Here is a 14569-nt window from a genome sequence, read left to right as displayed (position 1 = left end):
ACATAATCTGTTGTCAATTTGAGACTTAAGAGTGAAGGGGTGGAGTTTAGCCTGTTAATCAGGTTGCAGCTTGATGACCTCATTTGGAGCCGCTAAGGAGATAAATAGCTCGATGGAGGTGGGACATTCACACACTCCCTGCAAGACATTCCCGTTGAGAAGACACACGGAACTATGCTAGAGCCCTGGAGGTGAAGGAGACACGTGGAGAGCTCTGCCGGCACTGAGGTGCTCACAGTGCCACTGGATCCACCAGACTCTCTGCCCACTGGCCTGTGATCTTCCTGCACTCGGTGTCTTTGCATATAAGTCTGCAGAGGAATTTATAGACTGGTATCGGACATATGGGCTATTATTGGACTTATGGACTTGATCTGGACTGGGCTGGGATGTTTTCTCAATATTCAATTGCTCTTGTATATAAAGCTTTTCTTATACACAGATGAGTGTCTCTGAATGTGTTTCTCTTGTGTATCCAGACTAACACAGTGCCAGATGCACGTTTCTCCATGAAACATGTTCTTCACATATACACTCTATAAAATAAGTTGTCTCCTACAGACCACTGGCTTCTCACATACACTGTTTACAGGATGCTTATCTGTAGTGTCCACTGCCATTGTTTCCCATTTTTAAGGAGCCATTGACACCATTTGTTGATTGACACCATCTGTTTTCTCACCTACCAGACCCTTCCTTTGAAGTGTTCCCCTTAGAGGGCTCAGGATAATCAAGATGAACACATTGACCATTTTATGATATGTACTAACAAAAGGCCCGCAAGCCACATTACTATAAAACCTTCTTGCTAAATAAACTCGAGCCTCTTCTCCCAATACTGCAGCTGAGACCCCTGTGCCCCATCTTTTCGGTCTCATTTCTATAATTGCACACGTTGCTCCTAAGGACCCAGTCGATTGTGGATCCCCCACTTCCATTGGCACCACTGTGGTGCTCTGCTCGACTCTGACACACCTGGGACCACACACATTCACAATCCACTCAGTGGAAACTGCTTTGTCGGATGGCCCAGGGTGCTGGCTGGGTTGGTTCCCTCAGTTGCAAATCAAGCTTCTTGGTGAATATTAGCTTGTGATGCTGCTGACCACATCGAGCCAGGCACAAGAGGTTAGCGAATGACCGAGCAGGTGGAGCGCAGCGGAGTCCAGAAGCAAACTGGGAAAGAACTCCCATGGCCTTCATTCCGGAGGCTTCCACTGGGTCAGACGCTGTGTTTGGGCTTGGTGGTCAGGATGGAAACCGTTCAGAGGTTTTCATTCACTTGCCACATGCCATAGGAGAGCCAGACCAAAGCGAGCCCGTACGAGCCAAGATGCCCACCCTCTTGGATCCCAGCTGGCTGGGTCTAGAAGGCAGCAGGCCCCCAGGGCACCCGAGTCAGCACCCGACTCTGTCGCCCGCCCCGTAAAAGGAGCCAACACTCACGCCATGAGGAAGATGCCGCCGGTGTTGGAGACGCAGCCCCTGGTGGTCGGAGTGGCGTGCTCGTGGTAGCCGCAGGTGCCACACAGTAGCCCCAGGGAGTAGAAAAGCACGATGAGGGTCAGCAGGCAGCAGACCACCAAGCAGCCCAGCCACCTGGAGAGGACGCAAAGTAGCATTAGACTGGGTGGTGGGGGTGCTGGGGCGTGGATGCAGACAACTGTCCACCTAGCAGCAATTCAGGGATCCCTTGGTCAGCCACTGGCAGTTCCTCTGTGGGCTCCTTAGAGGGGGTGGATATTATTGAAAGATGTCTTCCCATCACTAGTCTCCCTGCTCGATATCGGGAAGCTTATTTTTTAAGCCCCTTAGTGCCCCAATGGGGCCCTGGTGGTGTGGTCGGTTCTAGCTGGACTGCTAATGGGCAAGATCGGCGGTTCGAAATGCACCAGCGGCTCCAAGGGAAAAAGATGAGGCTTTCTTCTCCCCTCACGAGTCACAGTCTCAGAAACCCGCAGGGGCAGTTCTACCCTCTCCTACAGGGCCACCACGAGTCAGACTCCACTGGATGGCCTGGGCTGGTGAGTGGTTAGCTGCAAAGCCGGTGCAAAGGCAGCTCCATCCTGCCCAGAGGCATCTCAGAAGATAAGGCTGGCGATCTGCTTCTATAAGCTCACAGCTTTAGAAAAGACCCTGGGGGCAGTTCCACACTGACCAGGAGCTGGAAGTGACTCACCAGCAACTAACAACAACAACAACAACAACAACAACGTTGGCCGAGACACCCAATGTCTCAGCACCGATGTGGTGGGATGTGCCAACAGCCTCAAAGGAGCCCTCATGGCGCTTGTGTGGGTCACTAACCACAAGGGTCCCCAATTCCAACTCACCCACCACTCTTCAGGGGACAGATGAGGCTTTTGGCTCCCGTAAAAGTCGACAGGCCTCGGAAAGCGATAGAGGCAGTCCTACTCTGTTGGGTCCCAGTGAGGCAGAAATGCTTGCTGGAAATCCGTTTCTTTTTGTTTTGTTTTGTATTGTTGAGTTTTGAGGTAAAGTGAGCTCAACCCTGCCTTACAGGAGGCTAACAAAGAGACGGCAAAGAGAAACACTTTGAGTTTCGCTGCGCAGCGTTTCTCTCAGCAGTCTTAAGTGGTTAGCTTCCTTCTGCTCCCTCTGAGGAGCCCTGGTGGCACAGTGGTTACATGTGGGGCTGCAAACCAAAAAGTTAACAGTTCAAAACCACCAACCAACTCCTGGGGAGAAAGTTTGGGCTTTCCACTCCCGTAAGGAGTTACAACCTGGGGAAACTCACAGGGGCTGTTCTACCTTAGCTGTGACAGCTAGGTTTTCTGTGCCAACACGGCTCTTGCAGGAACACGTGGGTGGAGTTTTTCCTCCTGTCAATCAGGCTGCAGCTTGATAGGAAGGCAACGAGATGAATGTCTTTCTGAGGCCGGCCTCCTTCTCTCTTTCTCTCTGGAAGCGGGGGGTCTCTCTCCCGTTCTCTCTCACTCTCTCTCTGCTTCACCTTCCTTTTGACAAGCCACGTGGAGCCGAGCTGAGAACTGTGAGAACCCTGGAGATGCTTCTACCACCCCTGGATCCACAAGACTTTGAACCATCGGCCTGCGATCTTCCTGCATTTTCCATCACTGCATGCCTGAGTCTGGAGAGGGATTTATGGACCAGGATTGGACTTGTGGGCTATTATCGGATTTATGGGCTTGATCTGGACTGGGCTGGGATGTTTTCTTAATATACAATTACTCTTTGGTATAAAACTCTCTCTTATGCACATGTGAGCATCTATGGATTTGTTTCGCTAGTCAACCCAGTCTACCACACTATCCCATAGGAGCTCTACAATTAAGAATTGACTCGATGGCAGTGAAATTTTTTATTTTTAGCTCTTGTTCCCTCTTTAAGAATCCCTGGTGACACTGCGGGCAAAGGGCTCTGCCGCTAACCGAACGGCCAGCGGTTTGAACCCAGCAGCTGCTCAGTGGAGAAGCTATGTGTCTGTCTCCTTCCCGAGAGATGACAACCTTGGGAACTTGGCAGGGCCGCTTTGCTCTGTCCTAGACGACCCCTACGACTCCATCCTTTGACTCTGTTGCCTTTACCTGTAGTGTTATGATGTGCATCACAAGCAATGCTTGTTCAACTTCTCCAAAACTACCGAGAATAACACCCCTTAGGAATGTCGAGCTCTTTCAAAGTTCCCAAAGCTGTATCACACTTCTTAAACGCTGTCGAGCCATGAATCACAACTAGCCTACAGAGAAAACCAAACCCACTGCCAAGTCGATTCCGACTCCTGAGGACAGAGCAGAACCGCCCCAGTGGGTTTCCAAGACTTTGAATCTTTACAGGGAGTAGAAAGTCTCACGATTCTTCCGTGGGGAGGCTGGTGGGTTCAAAGTGCTGACTTTCTGGTTCATGGTTCACTTTGTGCCCCATTCAGCCTACAGACCAAGACACACCCAGTTCTGTGTGCTGTGCTAGCAGAAAACAATTCTGGGGCATCATGCTCTTGACTGAACCAGAAAGAGACGACCTGGTGGCTGCACTAACTGTTCAGAAACTTAGGAGCATCCTAAGCAAATGCCCTCAATTCTCTAATGGGACTGTAATCCTGGCAAGACTTCTGGGACAATGGGTCCTCAATTGGCCTAACTGATATTTCCAGAGAGTGTGCCAACCTTTCCCGGCAGCAGGGAGGACTCAAGGGGAGAGGCGCTTCCCAACAGTCGAAAACACCGGGAAAAACAAAAACCAAAGATCCCCCTCTGCTCGGTACCCTGGTGTCTTTCATTCCATGAAGAGCAATCTCAGTGTAACAGCTACCGGCATCCCTTCTGTGGAGGTCGGTGCCACATGTCACGAGGGACAGAATTAAAGCCTTCACATGGAGCCTGGCCTCCAAAGGCTTTTAGGGCAGGCGAAAACCTCCTGTCTGCTCGGCTGAACTCCTTTCACAAATAAGTGTGGGGGGAAGTCAGATACTTGCTGCCAGACTGCTGTCTCACCCCACCACGGGGAGGGAGGGGCCTGCTCCCTGATGCTAGAGACAATGGGTTACCTCTCTCTCGCTCTCCAACTAAGGCCATTAGTTTGGTTCCTGTGGGCGGAGTTCACACCCAACTGATAATGGTTTCTATGGAGACCCAGAGACCACCCTCTCATTACTGGGTACCCTATAGTGTAACCCCTCCCTGTGACGTATGTCTCTACCTGTAATTAGTGGGCTGGCATGCCCCCAAAAGGTATATAGGCATGGGTCAGCAATATAGAGGCTCAGACTTCTCTTTCAGACTCTGACCTCCCTGACTCTCTTCCCCCTCTCCCTTGTTCCCTTTCCCTCCTTCCCTTCCCCCTCTCTCCACGTGGACCACCAAGCTGGGCTGAGGTGAGCAATGTTGCCATGTAACGTGTCTGACTGTATTATTGTATTATCTCTCATGCTCTCGATGACTTTAATATAATACTTATATATCTCAATCGTACAATTGTGCATTACTGAACCTAGAAGTAGTATTACTGAATCCGAGTACAAGTACTAGTAATAGGAGTATTAGCGGTGGGGGCTGGCCCTTCACCCCACCTCCTCCCTCAGCGTCAATTTTTTAATTTAATACTACAAATAAGCTTCCAGTCTTGGGGCTGGGGACACTGCACACGCAGGCAGATGAACTGCACTGATCGCTCTCCTTGGCAACGCCCCGTGGCAGCGCCCAGAGGTCTGTGGGGCTTGGTGTCTGTGTCTGTGCCCAAACCCGCCAGAGAGCAACCGCCGAACACGCACTGATAACATGGCATGATTGTGAGCATCGGGGCGGGGGGGAAGAGGCAGCAGAAGATAGACAGCCCCCCTGGCCCCCTAGACTGATCTTACCTAACTGACTTCACTTCCTACAGCCCAAATGTCCTCATTCAGGGCAAGGGTTAGGGAGAGCGAGATTCCTGGGCCATGCAAACAGATCTAGCCCAAAGGACGGCAGTGCGAGCCTATGCAGAGGCACCCTGGGAGAAAGGCCTGGCGATCTACTTCCCTGGACATCAGCCAGGGAACACCACCCCCCTGCGGTGCACAGTTCTTCTCAGACAGACGTGGGTGGGGTCACCATTGGGAGGAGACTCACAGCGAGTGGTTTAAAGGGGCACAAAACCAGTCTTTGAGTTGATTCTGACTCACGGTGGCCCCGTGGGTCAGAGGAGATGGGTCTCCCAGGGTTTTCGACTTTTCCTAAGCAAAGGGCCTCTGGATGGGTTCAAACTGCTGGCCGGCCAGTTGGCGGTCGGGTTTGTTCAACCGTTTGCACCACACATCCAAACCAAACCAACCACCAAAAGGCCAATGCAAATGCAGCTGCCATGCAGTGGATGCTGACTCACAGCGGCCCTGCAGCACAGGGCAGACCTGCCTGTGGGCTTCCCAGGTTGACTAGCTCTTGACAGGAGTAGAAAGCCTTATCTCTTTCTCTGGTGAAGCAGCAGCCCAACGTGTAACCACTACACCTTGAACCCCACCATCCCATTGTTGTTCAGCAGATTCCAGCTCCTATTGCCCCTGTGGGACAGAGTGTAACTGCCCCGCGGAGTTGTGATCTGAACTGAAGCTGACGACCCCAGCTTCTCCCACGGAGCCACTGGCGGGGTCAAGCTGGCCGTAACCTTTGGGTTACAGTCAAGGGCTTACGCACTGGGTCACCAGGCCTCATTTTGTACCACAGGGGACACCACCAAGGGTCCACAGCCCCAGGGTGAGCCAGGTGAGAGGCCACCCACTTGTTCTGCGGTGACGTGAAGGCACTGCTATCGCGTCTTCACGCATCCGCTCTCCGGCCTCATGAAGACCCTGAATGGCCCCGGATGTCGTTGGACCACCCGTGGGTTGAAGACTTGAGACGGGATCCCTTCCAAAGGCAGGCATCTTAATCTCCCGCGATCCTCAAGATGTTTCAAGCCCCAAGCCGTCCCTTCTCCAGCCCTCTGAGGCAACCGCCATGTTCCACCAGACAAACGTCACTTAGGGCATTCCCTAATGGGCAGGTCACCCTAAACTGGGCTTTTGGGGGGCAATTCACTGGTTTCCAGGCATGGCTCAGAAGAGAATATTCTTTCGGTAAGAATCAAACTCCATGTGTTTTACAACACCTCTTAAAGAACATTTCCTAAATACCCTTCTTAATTTCTTTTAAATGATGTGGCATGACTGGCTTGGTCATTAGAACTAAGATCGCAGGGACCACTTGCTGTTGTCAGGTGCCACTGGCCTATGGTGACCCATAGAGACCCCACACACAGAAGAACACAGCACTGCCAGTCCCTGCGCCATCTCACCATTGTGCTTATGCTTGAGCCCATTGTGACAGCCATTGTGTCCGTCCATCCTTCCTGTTAAGGGCCGTCCTCTTTTTCACTGCCCCTCTACTCTCCCAAGGGACTGGTCTCTCCTGACAACATGTCCAAAGTATGTGAGACAAAGTCTAGCCATCCTTGCTTTTGTACAGCACGCTGGCTATACTTCTTCTAAGACAGCTTGGTTTGTACTTCTTCTAAGACAGCTAGGGGATAGTAAAGACATCAGAATTGTAGAGTACTGAATATCTGGGTCAAGAATGGCCTGCCTTCAACTTTTTGATCGAACATACACCAGGACTGAAACATGTCTCAGGTATGGCTCCTTCGTACAATTTGCTCCTAGGAGAGAAACTTAAACATTGACCCCAACCCATCCCAGGGTTCCCCATGGCTAGTTTACCTGCTCAAAGTAGACACTCACCTGTATGATTCGTATTTTTCCAGTGTGTAAAAATAGCTGCCAATATATGCTTCTGTATCATTAATGTAGCCTGTGATATTTGCTATGATGTCCTGAATGGGGACCTGATCGGTTACTTTTGAGAGAGTTGAGCCGATGGAATCCAAGACCGTCCTAATATCTGGAAACAAGGAGAATTGGATTATGTACTGGCAAACCTGAAGAATGGAGCGGCTTTGTCTGGGAGCCAAACAGAAGCTTGAGTGAGGCCCTTCTGGCTTTCCCATGTGATGAATGTCCCCCCGCAGGATGGGGTTCAGAGCAAGCATGGATGAAGGAACCAAAGCCACCCCAAAACAATACATGACAACTCAGCAGGCTGTGAGTGCCGACCTATTATTGGGGGTGGGGGGCAGGGGCGGGGGGGAGACAAGGGGGGGGGGAGACAAGCCAGAGTTTTCTTCTCCTGCTCCATCACCCAAAAGCCAGGACAGGTCAATGGAGTGGGCGTTGTGCCCACTGTGTGTCAAGGACATTTGCAAATGTCAGTGAATTGTGCTGTGAACTGGTCCGTTCTGTTCATTAACTCGCCCATTATATTAGCTCATCTGTCCTTGTAATGCTTCTGTTCATTCATCTTTTCTAGTAAGTCACTCATTCTGTTAATTCATTCATTTCATTAACTCAGCTGTTCTATGCACTCAGCTGTTCCGTTAACCCAACCTCTTAACGATCTGTTTTTACGCAGCCATTCTGTTCATGTGCTCATTCTGTTAACTCCTCTGTTGTTAACTCATCTGCTAACTCACCTGTTCGCTCAGCTCGGCACTCCCTTGCTCAATGAACTGGTCTGTCCTGTTCAGGTGGATATCCTCTGTAACCCGGAGACTCACAGAGGTGCAATGACTCGTCCGTGGGTTTCTTTTGTAGATGGTACAGGTAGTCCCCGACTTACATTTTTTGGTTACCACACACTGCACTTACAGTCATCTATTCCTGGTAAATCTTATCATTAATAATAGGTTGCAGCACATAATTTGCTGATGGCATAGTCCTCGTGTGTTCACTCATAGATGTTCACAGGTGATCGCTTCAACCCCCACGAAGAAAGATTGGATTGCCGAATGGACTGATAATAAAAGGTACCAATGATGTTGTTGCTGCTGTTTTTTAATGGGGTATTCAATTTACACCAGAGCCAACTTACAAAGGAGTTCTTGGGGAGGAATCCCACAGTAAGTCAGGGACTACCTACCATGGTCATGGGGTTGAAACTCAGCTTTGCCCTATTCTAAAGCCTCTCTTAGATGATTCTAGAAAACTATCTAGGGAAATAACAATTCCTCCATTTGAAAAATAATATTTAGGAACATGGTAATTTTGCAGGATCTTTTTTTGGGGGGAACAAGTGAACTGGGGTTGTTACAGAATTTCATGTCAACTTGATACATAGAGTGTAGGGGGGCATCTAGCCTATCAATCAGCTTGATGATGTCTCCTTGTGGGTGTGGCCTTCTCAGAAGGAGGGTCCTGGGGACTTCCCCCTCTCTCTCTGCTTCACCTTCCTGTTGGCGAGTCCTGTGGCTGAGACCTGCCAGAGCCTTGTGATGCTTCCACCGCCATTGGACCCACAAGACTCTGCACCCAGAGGCCAGTGATCTTCCTGCATTCTGCATCACTGCATGAGCCTGAAGAGGGATTCATGGACTAGAATCGGACTTATGGACTTGATTTGGACTGGGCTGGGATGTTTTCCTGATATCCAATTACTCCTTGATATAAAGCTCTTTTGTACACATCTATGAGTGTCAATGAAATTGTTTGTCTAGTCGACCCGGTGTAACACATGACCTAAGGTGCTATTTCTGTCTCAATTTTGATTCATGCCAGTGGAGACTTAAAAGACATCCATGTTTCTCACGTGCAAGGTAAACTCTTGGCAACAAGAGCATGGTCAACTGCATTTCATTCATGCAAGCTGAAAGAAGAGTGCTGGTGGCGGAGGGACCACATGTTGGGTTGCTAACCACAAGGTCGGCAGTTTGAAACCACCAGCTGCTCCTCAGGAGAAAGATAGGGCTTTCTGCTCCCATAAGAAGTTATAGTCTTGAACACCCATGGTGGGGGCAAGGGGGGTGGACTACCCTGTCCGATAGGGTCGTTATGAGTCAGAACTGACTGGATGGCAGAGAGTGTGGAATTTTTTGAAAGAGTGATTAAGTCTTGGAAAAACCCGCAAGAGCAGTTCTACTCTGTCCTAGTGTCGTTTGAGTCAAAATCAAATGGACGGCATTTGAATTTGTGGGGGGAGGAGGTTGGAGCTGAAGCGTAAGCATGGCCCTACCCTGTTCATCCTGCACCCTAGTCTGAGGGGAGCCTGGCACACAGTGGACATTCAAAAAAAGCGTGGGGAACGAGCCCACCAAAGGGACCTTGGAGAGCAGGCTTGCTGTTTGCTTTGGAAGGGCAGGAGGAATGGCGGTTGCTATCCAGGCTGACAGGGTACGCCCGTCAGGCCCTGGGAAAACTCTGGCTTGGGCTTAGCCTTAGAGGATGGCAGTGTGTGCCGCAGGCCTCGTTAAGCAAGCATGCTGGGGTGCTGGGTGCCACCTCACTTACAAGGCAGGGCTGCACGTAAGGGCAGGAGAGATCCAGAGAGGAAGCACAAAATTGAACATGAACATTAGTCAGCACGTGCCTATCAGGCACCCCAGAGAGGGGAGCCCATGGCCTCCAGCCCAGGACAGCCTGAATGTGGCCTTGAATCCCTTCGCATCTTCGGAGCAACCTTAACCTCTTCCCTTCAGCTTTTGAGTGTGAATCAGGTGAAAGCCTTCAGGGCAGAGGGCCAGTTTTACTTACACCCATCGATTCAAGCACACGCTGACTTAACGCTTCCATTGTGAACCCCTCGAGGCACCATGACTTACCTGGCTCCTGCCCTGGGGTTCCTCTTTCCAGCCCTGACTGTATCAAGGCTGCCCTTTTGGTTACAAATGGCTGGCTATGCTAAGCTCAGGTCCAACCCTAAAGGGTAAGGGCCACAGTCTTGGGTGGGGGTGGGAGGGCCATGCCCAACCAATCTAAGACCAGAAGCCGCTAAGTCAGTTCCAGCATCACGTCATCGGATACAATACCTTCTACCCCCAATCCTCCTGGATTGCCAGGACATCTTTGACCAAACAAGCAAACCCTCTGCTCGGTATTTTAAAACGAGCTGGTCAGCTGGTAAATGAAGTACTGAGAAAATGATTCAGACCGAAGAAGAAAAGTTGTACGTGGCTCCCAGGACATTCTCCCCTGGGCAAACCCCCTCCCCCTGGTTTGTCGCCAAGCCTACACGAGGAAGGGCTGGGGCTCACCCTCGGCTAAGCCTTCACCCTAAATATCAAGATGCTGAACCGCCTGCTTCAGCAAGGCCCAGTCTGGAGAGATATGCTCAACACCGATTCTGTCGCCATCAAACTCTCAGCAGCTACATGAGCCTACGACACTGTCCTATCACATCAGGGGGCGGGTAGAAATCTTGCGGAAAAGAGAAAATACATCCTCAGACGCAGGGTTTCCCCATGTAGAAGAGTCCAGGTATGTTCTCTTCGCACATGCGATCTGCGTGGTTTGGGGTCTAGTTGCTGGTTTGTGGCCTTCCCACAGACGCCCGTTCCCAGCGCTGTCACTGCGCACCCGGGCTCTGAGTCACAAAGGGCCTGGCCAGCAGGATGACATTGACAAGTATTACACATAAGAAGATCCATTTCTTTTTCAACATCTAAAAGCTTTGCTTGGCTTGCGGTTTTCAAGGTTAGAATGAGAGAATGCCTTTAGAGGCAAATGGCAGTTAACCTTTCCGACGGCCTGACTCTTAACCCAGAGAGAAAAAAGTGCCCGAGTCTCACCGGATATGACGTTCGTGGTTTGGTTCTGGACCATCTCAGGGATGTCATTAAAGGTCTTGTAGCCCTAAAAAATATTTTAAATGAGTTGATGCAGGAAATAAGTTGGACAAGTAACCAGTATTCTCATTGACAACGCAGCAGGACATTCTCGCTTTGGTTATGTGCTGCCTGATTCATGAGAACTCATGCTCAACAGGCTCGGCCTATTATGATCAATAGAGTTGATTGTCAGATGCAGATCACCAGGCCTTTCTTCCTGGTCCATCGGCAAGCTCCACTGAAATCACATCATAACAACAAAGGCTCCACTGGCAGGCTGGCAATGGCTGTGCTTGAAGTGCATCGTCTGAGAATCGAACTTGGGTCTCGCACACACAGAATCAGAATTCTACCACTGCCTCCGACGAGCCTCACCCATTGCCATTGAGTTGATCAGAAACTCACAGTGAGCCCACAGGACAGAGTTAAACTGCCCTAGTGGGTTTCTGAGGCTGTGAATCTTTAGGCCACCCCTTGACTCAGTTTTGTTGTGTATTGTGGTGGCTTGAGTGCTGCTGTGATGTGATCCTGGAGACTAGGTCACTGATATTTGAAAAGACCAACAGACCAAAAGACCCAGTGAATGGGCTCCAGCAGAGCTCCCAGACTAAGAACAGAGTGTGGAGAAGGAATTGGCTGTCCGTTGACGAGGAAGAGAGTCCATTTCTGTTGTGAACACAGTCGCTGTGAGTCAGAACTGAGTGTCAAATGGCTTCACAGGCAGTAGGTACGGTGAGTTAAGCATTGGGCTGCTAACCAAAAGACCAGCAGTTCAAGCCCACCAGCTTCTCCAAGGGAGAAAGATGAGACAATTTGCTTGGATCAAGATTGACAGCCTCTAAAACCCCAAGGAGCAGCTCTCTTCTGTCCCATAAGGTTGCTATGAGCCAAAATCAACTCAATAGTAGTGGGTTTTTTAACCACACAGTAATTCTTGATAGAACTTTCACATCCTATCCGCAGATCCTCAAGCTCTGTTCTATTGACTTTACAAATTTTCTTGTACCTCGGGATCATTTGCTGTGGCCCCATTCATTGTCCTATTCTTCCCACAGGAGCACCCTGGTGGTAAAGTGGTTATGGCGACCAGCTGCTGACCCAAAGGTCTGCAGTTCAAATCCACCAGCCACTTGGTGGGAGAAAAACTTGAGCATCTACTTCTTAAAAACAACAGCCTGGGGGCCCCTAAAAGGCAGTTCTGCTCTCTTCTGGGGTATTTAAATGGGTCTGATTTCTAGGTCCCAACTCTCTTCTAAAAGGAGCTTAATTGGTGTCTGCTGGCTCCTGGTGTAGTGAGGGGTCTGTCAGGGAACTGTGGGGCTTGTGACTTTTTTCAGATACACAAGATCACAGGCATCTTCCTGTGCCACCTGCAAGCATCTTCTGGCTCCTCAACAGTGACTAGAGCCAGCCAGCAGGCTGGACTTTGACTTGGATTTCTGCTGCCCTGAGCCTTGACCCTGCTCTCTGCCTCTGGCCTTGCTGAGATCCCCCCAGCTCATGGAGTCCAGTCCTGGCCAGTGCACCTCAAGCAGCGGCTACCAGCCACCTGTGGCAAAGGCTTGGGTTTTGCTATGACGCTGAGCAGGGGTTAGTGGAGCTCCCAGGCGAAGGCAGACTAGAAAGGCCTGGCTCTCCACCTCCAGAAATCAGAAAGGAAAACTTAGTGAGTTACAGCAGCCTGATCCCGTCTTGGGGACGAGGCAGCAATTCATGAACAGCGTTCCCATGAGTCGAAGGCTAAGTGGACAGTGGCCCAAATGACGACAAATGGAGCAAAGGTGGGCATGGTAGGGACCATGGGCAGAGGACACCCACGGGGCAAATGGGGGTGGAAAGAAACAGACCTGAGCAAAGTAGCAGAGCTGCTTGTACAAAAGTCTGTCCTGGACCGGACGTCTTGGGCTGCTAACTGCAGGGTCAGCAGTTCAAACCAACCAGTCGCTCCTCGGGAGAAGGAGGAGACATTTTGCTCCCACAGTGTCTCGGAAACTCACAGGGGCAGTTCTACCCTGTCCTATAGGGTAGCTATAAGCCGGAACCGACTCCATGGGAGTGAAGTTTTTGTTTGTTTGTTTGTTTGTTTAGTTGGGTGTGCCTCCACTTAAGTAAGAATTTAAATCCTATACCCTGGACCTTCGGGCATAATCCCATTAGAGAACAGGGCCTTCTTAGTTACATTAATAAGCCCCCATCAGTACAGGGTTTACCTCAATCCCATCTCGAATGCAGAGATTGAAAAAAAGCAGAGAGATGGGAAATCACATGCCACATGCAGATGACCAAGCAACCCAGGAGCAGAAGCTGGAGAGGGACCAGGGCCTCCCCCCTAGGGCTGACCGAGACAGCCATCCCCTGGGAGCCAGGGGCTGGAATTGGACTTCTAGCCTCCTGGACGGTAAGAAGGAACACTCTGTTCCTCCCAGCTGCTCACTAGTGGGACTTCTGCTATGGAGAGGAAGTCAGCATGGCATACGGAGCCACCTGCAGGGTCATCTGAGCCCAGCGAGGCAGAGATTTCTGCTTCTTTTTACCATCCTGGTGGTGCAGTGGTCACACATGCACTGCTAACTGCAAGGCCAGCGGTTCAATACAGCAGCCATTCCGTGGGAGAAGAAGGAGGTTTTTTACTCCCGTATATGAGCGACAGTCTCAGAAACGCACAGGGGACGTTCTCCCCTGCTCTGTAGGGTGACCACAGAATGGACTCAATGGTTGGGGGTCATTGTGGCAGCAAGCAGTACGGTGCTTGGCACCAAACAGGGGCTGGGAAAGGGGAACCGAACTCCCTGGGGGATACAATGTCCCCCCTGGTCTTGGGCCCTCCAGCAGACCCTCACTGCCTTTTTGTTTCGCTTCCTGTTTTCTGCTCTCCTGTCCGCTCTCTTTCTCCCCCAAAACCTACCTGTTGAGCCAGGCCAACCAGATCTGTCCTCAGGACTCTGTTCACGCTGTCCAGTTGGCCCTCCACCGACGGGAGCTGGCAGGGGAGGAAGCAAAGCATGAGGCAGATTCCCCACCATCCCTCAGCGAGTCACACCGCAGTCACAAGCTACGGGGAACAACCCTTCTTCTCTGGGGAAAGGTCAGCTCGCAAGGACCTCTATGTGTGCCGGCTCTGAGACCTGTACACATCTCTCAACGGAATCAGCTAGAGCTGAGGCAACGAACGCGAACGAAAACATGTTCCGTCTGATCTCACCACTTCAAGATCTTGACCTCGTTGTCCACAAGCCTTTGCAAAATCCCTTCTGAAAGTAATACCCACTCTAAATGCGGTCTGGCTGTTCAGTGTGTTCTACTCTTTTCAACTGAGGTTTTCTGTGTTACTTCGTTGGTTTTTACTCTGATGTGTGTGTGTGTGTGTGTGTGTGTGTTCCTGTTTGTATGTGTTCCCCTTTCAATGAATTCCAGGATGGGTCAA

The 14569-nt window shown here is 50.7% G+C and overlaps 1 protein-coding gene across 1 annotated transcript in view; it reads right to left on the bottom strand.

Moving 5' to 3' along the window:
* The window catches only part of PROM1 (prominin 1), a 101694-nt gene that overhangs the window by 42272 nt on the left and 44853 nt on the right, over positions 1 to 14569 (bottom strand). The window contains exons 7-10 of the mRNA XM_045284387.1: positions 14051 to 14125; positions 11107 to 11170; positions 7232 to 7391; positions 1447 to 1599 (exon numbers count right to left, since the gene is read on the bottom strand). Coding sequence (XP_045140322.1) covers positions 1447 to 1599; positions 7232 to 7391; positions 11107 to 11170; positions 14051 to 14125 — 452 coding nt within the window. The remainder of the gene's footprint in view (positions 1 to 1446; positions 1600 to 7231; positions 7392 to 11106; positions 11171 to 14050; positions 14126 to 14569) is intronic.

The sequence above is a fragment of the Echinops telfairi genome, unplaced genomic scaffold (genome assembly GCF_000313985.2).
Source record: "Echinops telfairi isolate 266 unplaced genomic scaffold, ASM31398v2 ScPeMD7_7468;HRSCAF=8506_1, whole genome shotgun sequence".
NCBI classification, from domain to species: Eukaryota; Metazoa; Chordata; class Mammalia; order Afrosoricida; family Tenrecidae; genus Echinops; species Echinops telfairi.
The sequence above is the reverse complement of the archived record's forward strand: the minus strand, read 5'-3'. Positions and strand labels throughout refer to the sequence as shown.